The following is a 16,831-nucleotide window of genomic DNA, read 5'->3' on the forward strand; positions in this document are numbered from 1 at the left end:
GACGTTTAAAATATATTTCTAACAAATTAAGTTAGTATATGTATTTTTTTTAATCCATGTGCGACAGAAAAGGGTAGTCTTTGAAAAATAAGGGCAAGAACAAGAACAAGTTCTGCTCCTGAGTTCAACTGCAGAGGTGAATCTTGCGGGTTCTGACATTCCGCTTGCAGTAGGTACTGAAATGATTAGTAAAAATAGTTTTTGACACAAATGACAGCTCATTTCCGTGTTAAAACTGTTTTGGCCAAAGATATAGAAACCATGAGTTAACGGTGAACATTTTTTACAGGATATGCCGAGCGAGCAACTGAAATAGTTGCTTTAGAAAAAACTGAGCAAATGTAATGTAATTAATTCCCTTAATGTAACTTTTTTTCAAGCCTTACCGTCTTTCCTGCCAATAAAGCGTTGCAGACGATTTATTTTGAAGGCTTAAACCGGAAGTGCCGCCGTCTTGTCACACGGGGAATTCAGACGTGGAGTTCAGACAGGCAGCCACTGCACATAGACAACAGCATCAACAACCCGTAATGAAAGATGGTGTGGACCACCATCGTGACATATGGACTTATTTTTCTCTGACACCGGAATTACACTGATGTACTATGTTCTAAAAGTGACGGTATGACATGTTTTTACCTCAGTGAAGACAGCCAAAGCTCGCTAATCGATCAACCGAGGGGGCAACGTCAGATTAGCTAGAAACGTGATTTGATCTGTCAGGAACAGACACACCAAAATGCCTGAAAACATGTCACCAATACCCGTCCTGCCGCTGGTGATCAACTGTTTCATGTCTCTCCTCGGCTGCATGGCCACAGTAAAACTCATTCCTGCTTTCAAAGACCATTTCATCTCAGCCAGATTGTACGGAATGGACCTAAACAAAACATCCAAGAAGGAAGTGTGAGTTATTTTCTCATATTTCTTATGATTTGTTTGTTCTTAATAAGTAGTTTGGTAAAATATGATTGCTTTGGAACTCAAATATGCTCATTATGCCCTAATCCTCGTTTTGTTTCTCTTCTTGGTCACCCCTCTCTGCAGCCCAGAGTCTCAAGGAGTCATCAGCGGGACAGTCTTCCTCATCATCCTCTTCTGCTTCATTCCGGTGCCTTTCCTCAGCTGCTTTGTGGGAGATCAGTGCATGGGCTTCCCTCATAATGAGGTGAGTCCATTCATGTTTAGTGAACCCGTGTGTTTCTCGCAAATATGAAGCCCAGCTCTGATCTCTTGTTGTTATTTTTGGTCAGTTTGTACAGCTGATTGGTGCGCTTCTGGCCATCTGCTGCATGATCTTCCTGGGCTTTGCTGATGATGTGCTGAACTTGCGATGGAGACACAAGCTCCTGCTTCCCACTATGGCTTCCCTGCCACTGCTCATGGTCTACTTTACCAACTTTGGTAACACGGTCATCGTGGTGCCCAAGCCCTTCAGAGCCCTGCTTGGACTGCACTTGGATCTGGGTGAGTTTAGCGGTTGTTTGCAGAATTGTCCAGGTAGCAGCAGACTAATGTCTTTCTATCTCACAATAACATTCTACATCTCTGAAGATGTTCACAGGCCAACTATAGCTGCCAAAACAGCTTTACTGTCCATTATGCTGATGGACATTAAACACATTAAATATGTTATATATACAGCATTTGATGCAGTTCATGTAGAAAATGCCACTCCTGTTGCACTCATTTTCTGTAAATGATGTAAATTATGATCTAAATCTTCGACAGGTATTCTCTACTATGTCTACATGGGGATGCTTGCAGTATTCTGCACAAATGCCATCAATATCTTAGCAGGCATCAACGGCATCGAGTCAGGTCAAGCCCTGTTTATCTCTGGCTCCATCATCATCTTCAACCTGCTGGAGCTCAGTGGTGTGTGGCAGTTTCCTTTCTCTTCATTAGCATTACATATCATCTATGCTGCAAATCATGTATTGGATAGTGGATGTACTCATTTTATTTGAAAATCCTTAAAAACTAATCAGTGAAAAAACTTTGGAACTAAGTGGGTGCAGTGAATCTCAAATTCCTCATAACATTCAAAATGCTAAACATGTGTCTGACATTCGCTTTGTTGTGTTTTGGTTATGTCATTTATCAGGCGATTACCGTGATGACCATGTTTTCTCCCTCTACTTCATGATACCATTTTTCTTCACCACATTAGCACTTTTTTACCACAACTGGTGAGTTAAACCTGTCACCTGAGGCTGTACATTTGAAATTTCAGTGGGATATTTCATACGTTTCTTGCCCTTGCTGTATGCGTTTTTCAGCTTTCAACTTATTTTGTCACAGGTACCCCTCATCTGTTTTTGTGGGAGACACTTTCTGCTACTTTGCCGGGATGACCTTTGCTGTTGTTGGCATATTGGGACACTTCAGCAAAACAATGTTGCTGTTTTTCATTCCTCAAGTGGTTAACTTTGTCTACTCCTTGCCTCAGCTTTTTCACATCATCCCCTGTCCCAGACACCGGCTCCCCAGGTAACCCGCTGCTGATAGGATTTGTTTCTGATGATTTTTCATTAATTTATGCTGCTTGTATTCTCTCATTGTTTGTATTTCTTCATTTTTTCTTTCTCCCAATGTTACTGCTTATGAAAGACTGAATCCAGATACAGGCAAACTGGGGATGAGCTACTCTAAATTCAAAAGAAAGGACCTTTCTAAGTTAGGACACCTCATTCTGAAGGTAAAGCTCTTCAGTGTACTTACTTTGCTCTGGTCCAGGAAAACAGAGCTGGCACATTTCACTCTTTTACTAATCACTTAATCATCACTTAAAGAAAAAAAAAAAGTACAAAACCCAATGATATTTAATTCAAAATGATATTGCCAATTATTTTTTCAATTACTCAATAGTGAAAAATTAACATAATAATTTATCAAAACCCAAGATGTGTTTACAAATAGCTTTTTGTATTTGACCAGAAGTCGACCAAAACCCAAAGACATTTACTTTACTACAACATAAGACTGGGAAAAAGTTGCTAGCCCTCATACTGGAGAAGCTGGATCCTTCAAATGTTTCAGAAGCTGAAATTAGCGAATGTTTGTGAATATTAGTTGCTGATTGCTTTGAATGACCTGTAACAACAGCGCTGGCAGACTAGTTAGTATCACAGAGAACTTATCTGATTAAACTTGAATTCCTCTCTTAGTCAGCTTGATAATCGGACATAATTGCCATTTAATAATATTGCAATTTGAATCACTGAAAAAAACGGAGGTGTGGGCAGTGACTCAGAGGTTTGGTAGCAGTTACCTGTTGATGAAGAGCATGTGGTGAGGATTGGTCTTGGTGGGTAAACATGCACTTGATGCAGATCAGCAGCAGGCCTCCAGCTGTGTTTATTGGTTTATAACAATAATACCTTTGATCCTCAACAGGTGGCAGAGTTATTAAAGCTGCTTGAGGTGCGAAGAGGCCAGGAGGGAGATGATGATTTCATTGAGTGCAACAACATGACCTTGATAAATCTGGTTCTGAAATTACTCGGTCCCATCCATGAGAGAAATCTCACAGTCATCATGCTCATCATACAGGTACAACAAAGCAGCTGCTGTATTCCCATACACTGCAAAAGTGTTAGCCATTGAGAAGTATATGAATGCTTTACTTGGTGCTCATTTCCATGTCTCCCTCAGGTGATGGGCAGTGCAGTGGCTTTTGGGATCCGTTATCATCTGGTGCGTCTCTTCTATGATGTCTAGACAGCTCTGCGGGACACAGGACAGAATGCGGACTGAGAAAATATCTTTATGGAACTATTTTAAAGGCTCGTGGTTTATCTGCCTTTTAATAGAGTCCATTACCTCACTGTTACTTTTCCGCCTCAAACTCTACCTGCAGTAAAGACTCAGTGCAAGATTTAAAGCTATATTTCACTTTGGTAAAACATTTTCACATATATACCATAAACATCTAAGGGTCTTAACATCAACAGCAGTTCTGTTTGTTATCCTACGTTGGGGTTCAGTAATTACAAGCAGGACAATGTGACTGGATCTGAATTATCTTGAATGTCCACGCTAAAGTATATTTTTGTACTGGGTTTTTTAAAGGTAAGCACAGTAAGTGTGGATGAGTTTTGATCTTCAGGGCAGACTCCTCCTATATCTGTTAACAGAATTATGGATGTTGAATGGCTCTACAAATATCAAAAAGATTCACATAGAGTCAATTGCTTGAATCTGCTGTTGAAAAAATGGCTTAGGGAAATTGTACCCACTCACACTTAATTTTGCATGACTTTCAATCCATGCAACATGAGTGGGAAAATTAGTATCATTTTTTTGTTTGTCTGTTTTTACCTCTGAACAAATGCACATAGAATGGTGATTTTGAAGAAAAGAACACACAAGGAATTCATTGAGTCCGACAAATATCACAGGGAATTAGGTGGAGGCAGGTAAACAGTGGATATTGGAAGAGATGAAATGAGATTAAAGTGTCTTTATTGTTGCAAAAGTTACTTAAAGTCTACGGTAGGTGAAGGGTGTCCTGCCTACAATAAGAAGAATTGATTGTTTTTACCTTTCTTGGTTATTGGATATATAGCTGTATTTTTATGACTGATATGCATTTTCCTCCAGGGGTTCAGCAAACATCAATGTGAAGTCAACTGGCACTGGACTATTTTGTTTAAGAATGTAACTACATGTGAGGAACTGTTGTACTGTTGAGATGGATGTGCTCAAATTCAGAAATAAAAGCTGAAAAAGGTAAAATGTGAGATTGTGCCATCATTATCATTGGCAGTGGTGGAATTAGTATTCAATAAGTTATTCATTTAATTAAAAGTAGCGATACCACAATGCAAAATACTGTAAAACTAATGATATTGAATGCCCTGCATGGCCAATTTTAGTTTTTCATAGATGTATATGTCAGCCAATATAATGACAAGAAATTTCAGTGCAGAAATTGCCAAAGATATGTTTTAGGTACACACAGTGGTCACAACTGTTAACTAAATATTTAAATTGGGGGGGAAAAAAGCCTAATTACTGATGTTAGCCCAAAGTTTAGTATCAGTTGACTCTATTAATTTATGTAGTATAAGGTGTTTTAACCTTTAACACTGTACTGATGATGTTTTGTATGTAAAAGCCTTATCTGTTTGTTGGGGCGGAACAAAAGTACACCCGGAACTATTAAACTATTATGATTTGTTTCTGTGAAGACAAACTTCTGCGCTGCACATAGCACGCGTTTCTTATGATTGGCCAAAACAAATCCGATGTATACATCATATGAGTGTTATGAAGCCGCAAACTATTGTGTTGAAGCTGCTGTTCGAGGAAGAATTTGTTGCTTTTGCATTTTTTAGTTGGTCGGAGTGAGTTCCAGGACGATGTCTGTCAGGTTGTGTTAGAGCTGGTCAGTGTTTTAGAGACTCTGTGGTTACACTTACCAACCATCACCTGATTTTAGCTAACACCCGATAGTCGGCAGGTGATGGTCAAACCTGGGAGACAACGTTAGCAGCTTCAGTTTGGGTGTAAAACACACTACATTCAGGCCCGGTCTGACTCGGAGAGATGCCGCCAAACAAACGTTTACAGAAGAAAACGCTTAAATTGGAATGTGAATGGGGCTCGTGTCAGGAGTCGTTCAGTCGGATGGAAAACTTCTGCAAGCATGCGGAGGGTCACCTTAGTGCTGTGAACATGGCGGAGGAGGACGAAGAAGAAGCAGAAGGTGAGGAGTATTCTGCAATGTAAATCACAGTGTCTGACTGTGGCTCGTTTCCTTTTGAAATGTTTACTTAGAACTGTTGCTATTAATGTGGAAAGAAAGCATGCTTCCGGTATTAAGATAAGGGGGCAGTTTGGAGGTAGTGGGACATTGATACATTTTTCATAGATTTGGCTGCCTGTTTCACTGAGCATCTGTTTGACCAGACTGAAGGCACAAGCCTCCAAAACAAGTAAGAAGTGAATATGTCTATAGTCCAGGCCTGGCTGACGACCACTAGGTAAAATACCAAGACTGTGCTGGTGTCATTGGTTACAAAGGCTTTGCAGCCAAATATTAAATGTGCTGACTATATATCTGTTTTATTTTGTCCCATAAAACTTGAGTACTATAAAGAGGTCTACAATTCCAACATTTTGTGTTTGATGTGCATTTAAACACTCCTACGTTATAGCTAAAACCACATCCAGCACATCTAGTGCTGTTAAATGATAGATGGCAAAACAAGTCCCCCAAAAGGTGATGCCTACTAATGCAAAGTATTTGCTTTTTGCACCAAGGGGAGAGAAACTGTCTCTGGAGAGAATGTGGTTTCTGCTCTATGGAGGGTCCTGAAGAGTTGCGACGACATCTGTTCTTTCACTGTTATCACACGAAGTTGAAGCAGTTGGGACAGCAGGTGCTTAATGCCCAGCCAGAAATTGGTAGCTGCTCCATCGGATACCACAACCGCAACATCATCCCTGAAATCCCAGACAATTTTATCTGCCTGTGGGAGGAATGTGAGGTACAGTCTAAAACAGTCTACATCTGGGAAACATACCACACCAACAAACAATATCTTGCCAGTTATTACTCATAGCCTCAGAGTGCACTCTTTAACTCTAAATATTTCTGCCTATGTATTTATACATTCTCTCCATATTTGTCCAAGCAACCACCATATGAAAACCCTGAGTGGTTCTACCGCCATGTAGAGATGCATAGCCTGTGCATAGATATACCAGCAGGAGACTGTGAATTCCCAATACGCTGTGGATGGAAAGGTAAATATTAATATTCTAGCTCATAAATGTTGATGTAACTACAAAGTTACACAGCAAATTTATGGTGACAGAGCTTTAAAAGGATGAGTTGCTTTTCTGTTAAAAACTAAGGATATGGGATTGTTGAGTACAAGTTCTGCATTTGTCACTCTCCAGATTGCGAAGCCACTGCTAAAGGGCGTCCTAAGCTGCGGGAGCATCTGCGCAGCCACACCCAAGAGAAGGTAGTGGCATGTCCAGGCTGTGGGGGGATGTATGCCAGCAACACCAAGTTGTTTGACCACATCATACGGCAGAGCGCCATGGAAGGTAAAAACCTTTCAGAATTATGAAAGTAAGATTGACAACTTTGCAATTTATTTGAGTTTAGATTTAAATATACTTGCTTTGTTGTACTTGTCTGTGCTACAGGTCAGAGGTTTCAGTGTTCCCACTGTTCCAAACGTTTTGCAACAGAAAGACTGCTGAGAGACCACATGAGGACCCACGGTCAGTTCCACATTCAAAACTTAATTAATAATACCAGACCAGTTGTTATCACAGAGTTCCCATTAACTTAAAATATTTAGACTCGAGAAAAATAAAGTGAGCCATTGAAACACCAGACTGCTCCTTTTGCATGTTTGCCTCACATTTTTAGATTGATTTCTACCTTCCAGGTAAATAATGGGCCTCATTCACCAATATCTTCTTAAGTATTTTCTTAAATTCTTTCTTAAGTTGTTCTTAAGAAAACTCTACATCAGATTCATGAACATGTTCATGAACCGCAGAATTGTGCGCACCTGTGTTCTTAGATTGATGAATGCCAATCTCCTTGTAGATTAAAAGCGTATGCCAGTTGACCCTAATTAGCATAGGTAAACACCCGAAAAAGCCCTTAAAAGGGCATGAAACTGAAGGGTCGTGTGCAGACACAGACAGACGTCACAAAGAGATACCGTAAGAGAAAGTTGAGAAAATGCCAAAACGAAAATCTAAAGACGGAGCACTGGAATCAAATCGCAAAAGGAACTTTAGTAGTTCTGAAGTGGATGAGCAATTAAGTGTTAGTGTAGCATTAATATATTTTAAAAGACAATAATTCTTTGTAAAATAATCAGTTATTTAAAAAAATATATATATTATAAAGGACAAAAATATTATTGTAATTTAAATAATATAATATAATCTAACTGTAGAACAGAAAAAAACGCAATAACTACTTATTTTGCTCAAATGTGCATAAGAGTACTCTTGAGTGTGCGTAGATTCTGTTCTTACCTAAGATCAAATCCCGAATAAGAAAACATTGGTGAATATCACAATCTTTGTAAAAAAAAGTGCATAAGTGGGTTTTAAGAAGACATTTCTTCTTAAGAATGGTTGGTGAACGAGGCCCATTGGTTTCAGCTCATGCCAGTATGAAATGAAAATCCACTTGAGAACTGATCAGACCAATGCAACTCATACTGCAAATAAGTCACTGCGATAGATGTCTGTGTTGTTATAGCAGCAGTGTCAAGTTTCAAAATCTATTTTTCATCAGGAGTTCTTGGCTTGACACAAACATATGTAAAAATAGGACTTTATAATGTCTACTTGTCTGATGCACTCTAGTGTCCAAGCGAGTGAGGGATCCTGTTGACAACGAACGGGGCTGCAGTATTATTAGAGGATTTAGTTTGTCTTTTTCTTGTTGGTACAGTGAGCCACTACAAATGCCCGCTCTGTGACATGACTTGTCCATCACCCTCTTCACTCCGCAACCATATCAAGTTCCGCCACAGTAACGAGAAGCCATACAGCTGTGAATACTGCGAATACAGGTATCACATCCTCTGAAGCTGCAGCAATGCAAATCAACATTAAACTGTTGTCACACACTTGCATTGAAGTTTTTGTGTTTGCAGCTGTAAGAATCTGATCGATTTGCGCAAACACCTGGATACCCACAGCAGCGAGCCGGGATTCCACTGCGATGTTCCTGGCTGTGGTTTCACCTCTCGCACCTCCGGCACCATGAAGATTCACCACAAAAGAGAGCATGAGGTAACAGAGGGAATCTTTTAAATAACTGTTGACTTGCATTTTCTTGGGGAATTTTAATATAATTTAAAGCTCTGTAATTTTTGTCCCTTCCATAATCAGGGGAGTTTTGTAGCTCGTTACAAGTGCCATGTGTGTGGTCAGTGCTTCACCAGGGGCAACAATCTAACAGTCCATCTGCACAAAAAGCACCAATTTAAATGGCCTTCTGGACACCCCAGGTTCAGGTAGGTCTTGCATCCAGACATCCAGTAGTGCTGACTTTGAGATGTGTGGAGTATTATAGTACTGATGACCTGTTTATGACTCTGTCAGGTACAAGGAGCATGAAGACGGCTTCTTGCGGCTGCAGCTGATTCGCTACGAGAGTGTGGAACTGACCGAGCAGTTGATGAGGGAAAGACAAACCAGGCAAACGGAGGAGGATGAAGAAGGTGGCCAGACTGAGGGGCAGGAGCTGGAGGAAGAATCTGCAGGTGCAGCTCCTTCAGAGTTGCAGGTAGAACTGAGAGGGGTGCTGCTGGAGGAGCAGAGCACTGAGGAGCCGACCATCAGCACTGTGGAGAGCAGTCAGGAGGGGGGCATGTTGTACGTTCTCACTGGAGGTTTGTCACAAGCAGGGGAGGACTCTGCTATGCTGCATCTTCAGGATACTGCTCAGCAGCAAGGAATGCAGATGGTTTAACCATCATAACAGTCCTGTATACACATCCAATACATCAGAGGACATTTTGCAATCAGCTCTGTTGTTTCACAGATACATGGCTAATGTATGAAAAATCTTCTGACATTTCTGACCCTCATAGATCTTGGTAATAAATTAAAATGTCTTAATGAAGGCTCACATACTCCACGATCATGACTAAAAGCCTATATTAGGTAATAACATTTTTCATGTGTTTTGTTTGCTAATATTGAGCTTGTTGACAACCTGTTTGCCAGTGTTTTTAAATTATTTTCAGTTCATTCGTTGTACTTCAACATCATCAGATAGTTGGATAATAACGCTGCACTGTGTAGTGGCTTGTCATTCTCTTTTAGATGGGAAAGCTGTCACAAATAAATCAGCCACACCTTTTGAAGGTTTGTTATCATTAATGTTCACCATAATGTGTGGAATACAGCAAAGAGGGCCTCTCTCATTAGCATGGAAAGTATATTTTTTGACACTGAATCTACAACCTGAATAAACTTGTGACACAAAATGTTTGCAAAAATCACATTTGAAATAATTGGGTTTTTTTCTGTATTATTATGCACAATATTCCTCTTAATGACCTTTTAACAAGTCATTTGGAGGAGTATGCATTTCTCTACTTAAATTCATATGACTTTCAGGCCACTACATCTATAGTATTCACGATATATACTAGTATTATGGCGCCCCCTTCTGAAAATAACTGCTCTACTTCAGCTTCATTTTATCATTCGATTGGACTACACTTGGATACAGATATTAGGTGAGCATAAACTTTTTAGTTTTCATGTGATTTGATTGTGATATGAAATGTTTTTGCCCAAATGGCAAAGACATCTGAAAAGACTGTTAAAAGACACTTTGTAGCTAATCTACTTTATGAAATTTTTCCCAATTCGATAAAGGCATATTATTTTACACCCAAAAGTGTGTATGTACAGTATGTTGTTTTTTTTTTTATTATTCTACTCGTACTTAGTACCTACTTAGGTACTTACTATAAGTGCTTGAATTGCCAATGTTCAGACAGTAAAATTAATGTTTCTCATAACCCTGCTCCTGGCAACACAATGTGATCTGCTCATCCCCTTTTTGCTTTGATTTTATCAGGGCTCCGGTAATCAGGTGAATTGAATTATGACAAATCTTTGCCAAAGCCGTGAGGCGTGAGGCGTGATTTACAGTACGTGGTGGCATTAGCTGTGTGTAGAAGATTAGGCAGCACACGGAGCTTAGTTGAAGTGTTATTTACTGCTCTCTGCTTCCTCACTCTGCAGTCAGGGAAGTCAGCTCCACTGGGACAACTTCTAATGGCTATGACTTTGCAAGAATGATGATGTGTGGTATGAAGTTGCTGGTTGGTTTCCAGATCCGTTTGCAGATTCTTCACAGGAATTGACTACATCAAAAGATGGACACCATGAAGTTTTATCCACTGCTGCTGTTGTCATTGTTTGGGTCCTTCCAGAGAGGAATTTCTCAGTGGCCTGGATGGATTGGAGAGGTGGAAGGTAGTGGTAAGATCTCCTATAATACCAGTATAATGTTATTTTGGAACAGGGCTCATTGCATTGTGGGAACAGTTCTTCTGGATCCCGAGATAACAATAACGTCTCCAACAATAACATCTTTCTTAATGTTGAATTTGCAGTTTGAAAAGCATTTCCAGTTTGGGGTCTGCAACTTTGTTTTTGCTGTAGGTGAGACAGAATGGATTCCCGAGCCGGATTACATAGATGACACATATTGGTCTGGGTCAGCACCCCTTTGTTTTGGAGGCTGTATGGCGCTTCATCAGGAGGTGAGGACAGATCGCTGTGGGGACTCGAGCTGCTGCTGGCTCGGCCACAAGTCCCTGTGCAGAGGTAAGACATGGACCACAAGTATGACTGAAATTTGATAGAAACACTTAAACACAAAGAGTCACTCTGTTTGGTCAACCTGTTTTGCTTTGCCTTTGCATTTTCTTTCCTTTGTTTGGCAGTGAACTGTGGGAGACCAGATGTGGACTACAATGGCGTAGTGTACGGTAACGACTGGTGGGTGGGCTCTGTGGTGAGGTATGCCTGCCGCTCTGGCTTCATGCTGGTGGGAAATCCTACCAGATATTGCCAGCCTAATGGTTTGTGGACGCCAAAACCAACCTGCCTCCGTGAGTAAACACTAACCACAGAGATTTTATGATCCCTTTTAGCTCTTCATATAAACTCTTCTATCTGTCTTGTAGGAATGTGTCAGCGGGGACGCATTGAAATAAGTGAGAGGGAACTAAATGGGACGTGCAACTCTACCTGCGCATATAAGAGCTACTTCGGCCCGCCCAAACAAGGCTGCACCCGGATAGACAACTGCAAGAAGAAGGAGACAGGCTGGAAGCGGTTCTTTACACAGTGTGTCCCTTGCGTTTGTGACTGCGCTTTATCATGTGGTGAGTAGTTTCCTCCCTACACTCTCAGGCATAAATGATGGACTTGTGGAACTGATATAATTCGAGCATGTTGCAATGTGCAAATACACTTGAATGCGGTTCATTATTGCTTTGAACTTTGAACATGATTTTGCTGCCTGTCTTTGAGGAATTCCATCCAAAAGTACACTTTTGTCTTTTTATTTTTAGCAACAGTTGGCTGAAACATGGAGAAGACATAAACATTGACTGTACAGTGAGATAGATGAAGAGGACATACACAGACAGCTTGTACACCGCAGAGCCACACTATGTTTTTGCTGCTTCATCCAGTTTTGTGGAGAAATCAGTGCACCAAAATCTTGATCTTTAATCTGTCTGGTACACTGGAGCCAACTACTGTATAAAGGATTTTACACTATGACAAGAACATTTCAGATCCCTCTGAGCCGGTGGTGAATTATAAGCAAAGCAGAACTCCTAAATTAATCCGTGTGATTTAGAGTGGTGAAAGGGTCAGAAAAGAAACGTGAAGTGAATTTTACTTATTTAAAACAGCTGTTGGGTCAAATAATTATTTGAAATACTTAAAATAAAAAAAATTACCTGAAGTGCCAAGTGGTGAGTTCTGTTTTTAATAATCTCATTTTGAGAAAGCAATAATTGTTTTGGTTAGGATTTGGTAGCTCAGACAGCATTCTCTGATCGGCTGAAATATTGTTATACCTGTATATATTATAACTCATGTCACAAATTCCACCACCCGGGAATACTGAACATACTTCATTTACCATGTGTCCCTGAACATTCTTGTGTTGTCTAAGAGAAAGGGAGAAATAAAGGTAAAGACAAGGAGAGAGGTCAGTGAAACCACAGAGATTAACATCTCATCGCTCCTCCTCTCAGTCCATCTGTCCTGGAAGGAGCTGAAACTTTAATCTTGTTGCAAAGGAGGAGCTTTGGTCAGGGAGCTGAGGGGTCAGCGTAAACACAGAGTGTTGTGGACCTTATAAGCAAACTATTTTTATAGGTAGTATACTATGTACATGTTTCAATATTTATTGTGGAAAAATGGCACAAAAAATAATTTTTGTTGTAAAATAAAATCTTTATTTTTATATAGATGGACTGTGTAAATGTGACATGATGTGTGGTGCATTTGAAAGGAATAAAAAGAACAGAAAAAATAATGCTGGCCTATTTGAAGTCAAGCAACCCATGAAAACATAGTCTCTATGAAGGTTTAAAAGTGTCCACACATTTGACAACCAGGTAGGTAATTTTCTATCTTCTATTATTTCTGTTATCTATTTTCTTTAATTTGTCCCATATATTTTTGAAATATTTTACTTTCTATACACTTGATAGATGACATTGCTCCTGAAAGCCAGCAGATGCTGCTGTTTTGTTTATTCTCAGATGCAGCAGGTCCCAACATTTAGCACTACGTTACACTTTACAGGAACCCCCCCCCACCAGACACAGCCATAAATATAAAGATGAAAAATAAAACAAATGCAGCTCATCAGTGTTGGGCCCAGGTGCTGAACCTGAGGATGATGTGTTCATTTGGTTTAGGTCTGTAGCAGCCAATTCCTGTGAAAAGGGACATGCACAAAGTCTTGATCAGTAGTGAGTCTGTAATAGCAATTACTACTGTAATTATCTTGTAGCCCTGCCCGCTCCATATATAAAAGATAGATATAGAGTAACATTTATCAAAACTAAACCGTTTTAGAATAATCACACTAAAGAACATCCTGGGGCAATAAGTGAAAGGATAACCAATTCTCCTGCCTCATTACAGCTCATTAAGTCGTCTTCAGATATGTTGTATCAAAACTCCGGGGAGGACACTCACCCACATCCAGCCTGCTGTACTCTCCTGAGCTTTCTGACAGGATCTCCCAGTACGTCTGCTCTTGCTCACTGCCAGCCACTCCATTCACACTCTCCAGAAACAGGCCAAAGTCTGGGTCCTCCTTCACTATGAACCTGGTAACACCCAGACGGTCAAGACATGTATCTGCAGGAGTTTTTTTTAAGAGCGGAAATGGATCATGGCAAGCTTAAATATGAAGGAGAAACAGCTTAGCCACCTTTTAAGAACAAAGAATGATACGCAGATATAATAAAGGGGATGTCATGGGTGGTCTTACTTGAAGTCCTGCTGTGTTTCCTGCAGTCTCCTCAGAGCGCCCAGCAGCACACCTCCCTCCACCACAGAGCTAGAATAGGACTCAGGAGTCATGTTGGACAGGTCATTCTCCACAGACAGTCTGATTGGGAGAGACACTGGACCAGCACACCATATTATATTCAGTTATAGTGATGATTTGCATGATACACACAAAAGTGAGTCACTCAAGATTATATTTCTGGATTTAACTCTAAATTCACCTTTGTTTGTGAGAGTTCCTTGTGTCAGCAACAGAAGAAAGCCCACGGAGAGGAGGGTAGTTGTGCTGAGAGCCATCCTGTCTGATGTTTTCCCTCAGATGTGTCTCTAATGACACAGCAGCTCAGTACTTATAGCAGGCCTAACCCTCATTTGTGAGCACACTCCAATCCCAGAATACCTTTAATGATGCTGTCACCGTGTAACCTTGCAGAGACGTCTTTGTTGAATTCAAATATTCAATATAAACCTACCGCAAGTGTTTGCTAATATCTCACTGTCAGTCACTATGAATGTGCGGTTTATGAATAAATACTGTTATCTGTTAAATGAATTAATGATTATTTAGTTGATTAATGATCTGCCTTGTGGCATTTTCTCAGAAAGGCATGAATGAGAATTGTTGGTTGTTTTTTTAGATAATTTATGTATGCACACATGAAATCATTATACAGAGAATGGAGGAAAGGTCATATCTCTTTACTCCAGGTAAATATTGCATTATGCAATCAGAATTTGGCCTTTGAAGTAGAATTACAGATGAAGTAGCACCTCATGTGTCCCTGTAGCAGTCTCATCAATCAAGCTTGAAAATGGCCATGCAACACATTTACCGGAGCCTGAAAACAGAGCATTTGGATATATTTTAGGTACTGACTGGTCTCCACCAGATCCATATATAGAGAGAATCAGAAGAAAGAACATGTGGTTTTACAGGCCTAATCAAACAGTCTCTATGTTTTGCTATAAGTGTGATTCAGATTTACATGTATTACCATGTCTGTGTCTAAGAACATGGTCCTGGTAGGTAATAGGAATTATAAGGAAGCACAGAGAGGAAAATGGTTGCTGGCTGAAATTGCTTGTGTGGTGTGAAAGCTCGTTTTAAATTGGTCTGATTAAGAGGCAGGTGCGATTGGCTAAAAATGGTTTTGATTTCCTCTCAGGGGTGATGTAAGACATGTAGGGCCCGCTTGAACGCGAGTAACCCCGGCTGTTTTACCGAAAATAACCCGGGCACTGCAGCATCAGCACCAGGCAGCTGCGCAGGTGCGGCCTTTAAAGAGACAGAGGGGCCTGTATTTCACCAAAACCTTCCTCATGTTTGCACCGACTGTCACTGGCAGTGTAACGACAGCGATGGCGCCAAGTTTATTATGTGTCTGTAACTACTGTGAGGGAAGATGATAAATAAAATAAAAAAACCTCTCATTCACGGCATAGCTTTATCTTAATTTCCCTGGATTATTCCTGTTTCTCTTATTTCTCCAGAGACAACATCCCAAAGTAGTCCCAGAATAGGAAATGGAATGCTTAAAATGTTTAAATTGACGTCTTAGAAGCTAATTCAATGAAACAGGCTCTGCAGTCAGTCTGCTCTGAATAAATTTAATTAACTTTGAAGCAATTCCAACTTAAGGTCAGGGCCCCAGCCTTAAGTCACCATAATATCCTTAAAATGCGCCTACAGGGACCCAAAATGTGTCTTATCAACTAATGTGCTGGTGCCCTTTACAACAGGCCTATGTTCTATATTTAGGTTCTTTTTCTTCTTTTTTTTTTCTTAAAGACTTTATTCATGCAAAAACCATGAGATCAGACTGAAGATTACGAGGAAACGATCTAGACGAAAACAGTATATTTTTTCCACCAGTAGAACCCTGCCAGCAACGCCCTGTATCCCAGACCGGCGTGCGTACCACACAGACGCACTAGCCGGTGAAGAGGATAACAGCGGCTGCTACATCGAGCTGCTGCTGCTGCTGATGCTGAAGCATCTGCAGCACCGTTTGGCTGGTTTTGTTTAATTCCAGATGTCAGAGACTGGAGATTGTCATCAACACCACTGATGATGATGATGATGAGGATGATGATGGTGATGATGATGTGTGTGAGTATTTCGATACGAGTTCGGGACGGGTGGATTTGACCAAAGGGATAATCCTGCCGAGGAAAAACATGACAGACATCCTGTTCCCCTGACGATTCTCTGGGATGCAGTCATAGTTTGAGGCCGGACATGATTTTAATCTCAGGAGTTGCTGTAGTGGATGCGGGATGATGTGCGCCGCACCCCGAGAGATACTGATCAGCAGAACACAGCTCGGTCCTTAAACGCCTCACAACCGAACCGGAATTATCCTGGATTGTGGCGCACAGTGAGCATCTTGTTTTCTGGCTGGCTGACTGTTTTTTTTTTTTCTTTTGGGGGGGGGGGACCTTCTGATGTGGAGGAATTGCGCTGTTTTGTCTGAGAGGATCAACTGAGCACTGTTGCTCACACCCAGAGAGGAGAGCCAGGGCTGAGCTGCTCACCTGGTCGTTTCTACACACAATAATAAGTATGTTCAGTGCATGCGTGCGTGTGTGCGTGTGCATGTGCATGTGCAATGGACTGACTGGTAAAGCCACAGTTACTGTAAAGATGTCCTCAGAACTGGCCCTTTTTTGACTCATCTACCTTAGAGAAGTCACCTCTTCCTGCAGCTCTGTCATTTCCCAGCTTAAATAGTGTCTCCTGTTTTCATCCTCATCAGTTTGTTGG

At 40.7% G+C, this 16,831-nt stretch overlaps 2 protein-coding genes across 2 annotated transcripts; both read left to right on the forward strand.

Annotated features, from left to right (window-relative positions):
- The first annotated feature begins 471 nt into the window (after positions 1 to 471).
- dpagt1 (dolichyl-phosphate N-acetylglucosaminephosphotransferase 1) lies at positions 472 to 4,740 on the forward strand. Its single transcript, XM_022762506.1, has 9 exons — positions 472 to 906; positions 1,048 to 1,168; positions 1,254 to 1,467; positions 1,732 to 1,878; positions 2,108 to 2,192; positions 2,305 to 2,493; positions 2,614 to 2,701; positions 3,400 to 3,555; positions 3,658 to 4,740. Exons 1-9 carry the CDS (start codon positions 740 to 742, stop codon positions 3,721 to 3,723), a joined length of 1,233 nt encoding a protein of 410 aa, XP_022618227.1. The 5' UTR covers positions 472 to 739; the 3' UTR covers positions 3,724 to 4,740.
- Positions 4,741 to 5,228: 488 nt separating this feature from the next.
- hinfp (histone H4 transcription factor) lies at positions 5,229 to 10,330 on the forward strand. Its single transcript, XM_022762555.1, has 9 exons — positions 5,229 to 5,713; positions 6,271 to 6,497; positions 6,645 to 6,756; positions 6,913 to 7,065; positions 7,168 to 7,245; positions 8,444 to 8,564; positions 8,649 to 8,787; positions 8,887 to 9,011; positions 9,100 to 10,330. Exons 1-9 carry the CDS (start codon positions 5,554 to 5,556, stop codon positions 9,467 to 9,469), a joined length of 1,485 nt encoding a protein of 494 aa, XP_022618276.1. The 5' UTR covers positions 5,229 to 5,553; the 3' UTR covers positions 9,470 to 10,330.
- The last annotated feature ends 6,501 nt before the right edge of the window (positions 10,331 to 16,831 follow it).

This window comes from Seriola dumerili, unplaced genomic scaffold (assembly GCF_002260705.1).
Source record: "Seriola dumerili isolate Sdu_G_001 unplaced genomic scaffold, Sdu_1.0 BDQW01000449.1, whole genome shotgun sequence".
NCBI classification, from domain to species: domain Eukaryota; kingdom Metazoa; phylum Chordata; class Actinopteri; order Carangiformes; family Carangidae; genus Seriola; species Seriola dumerili.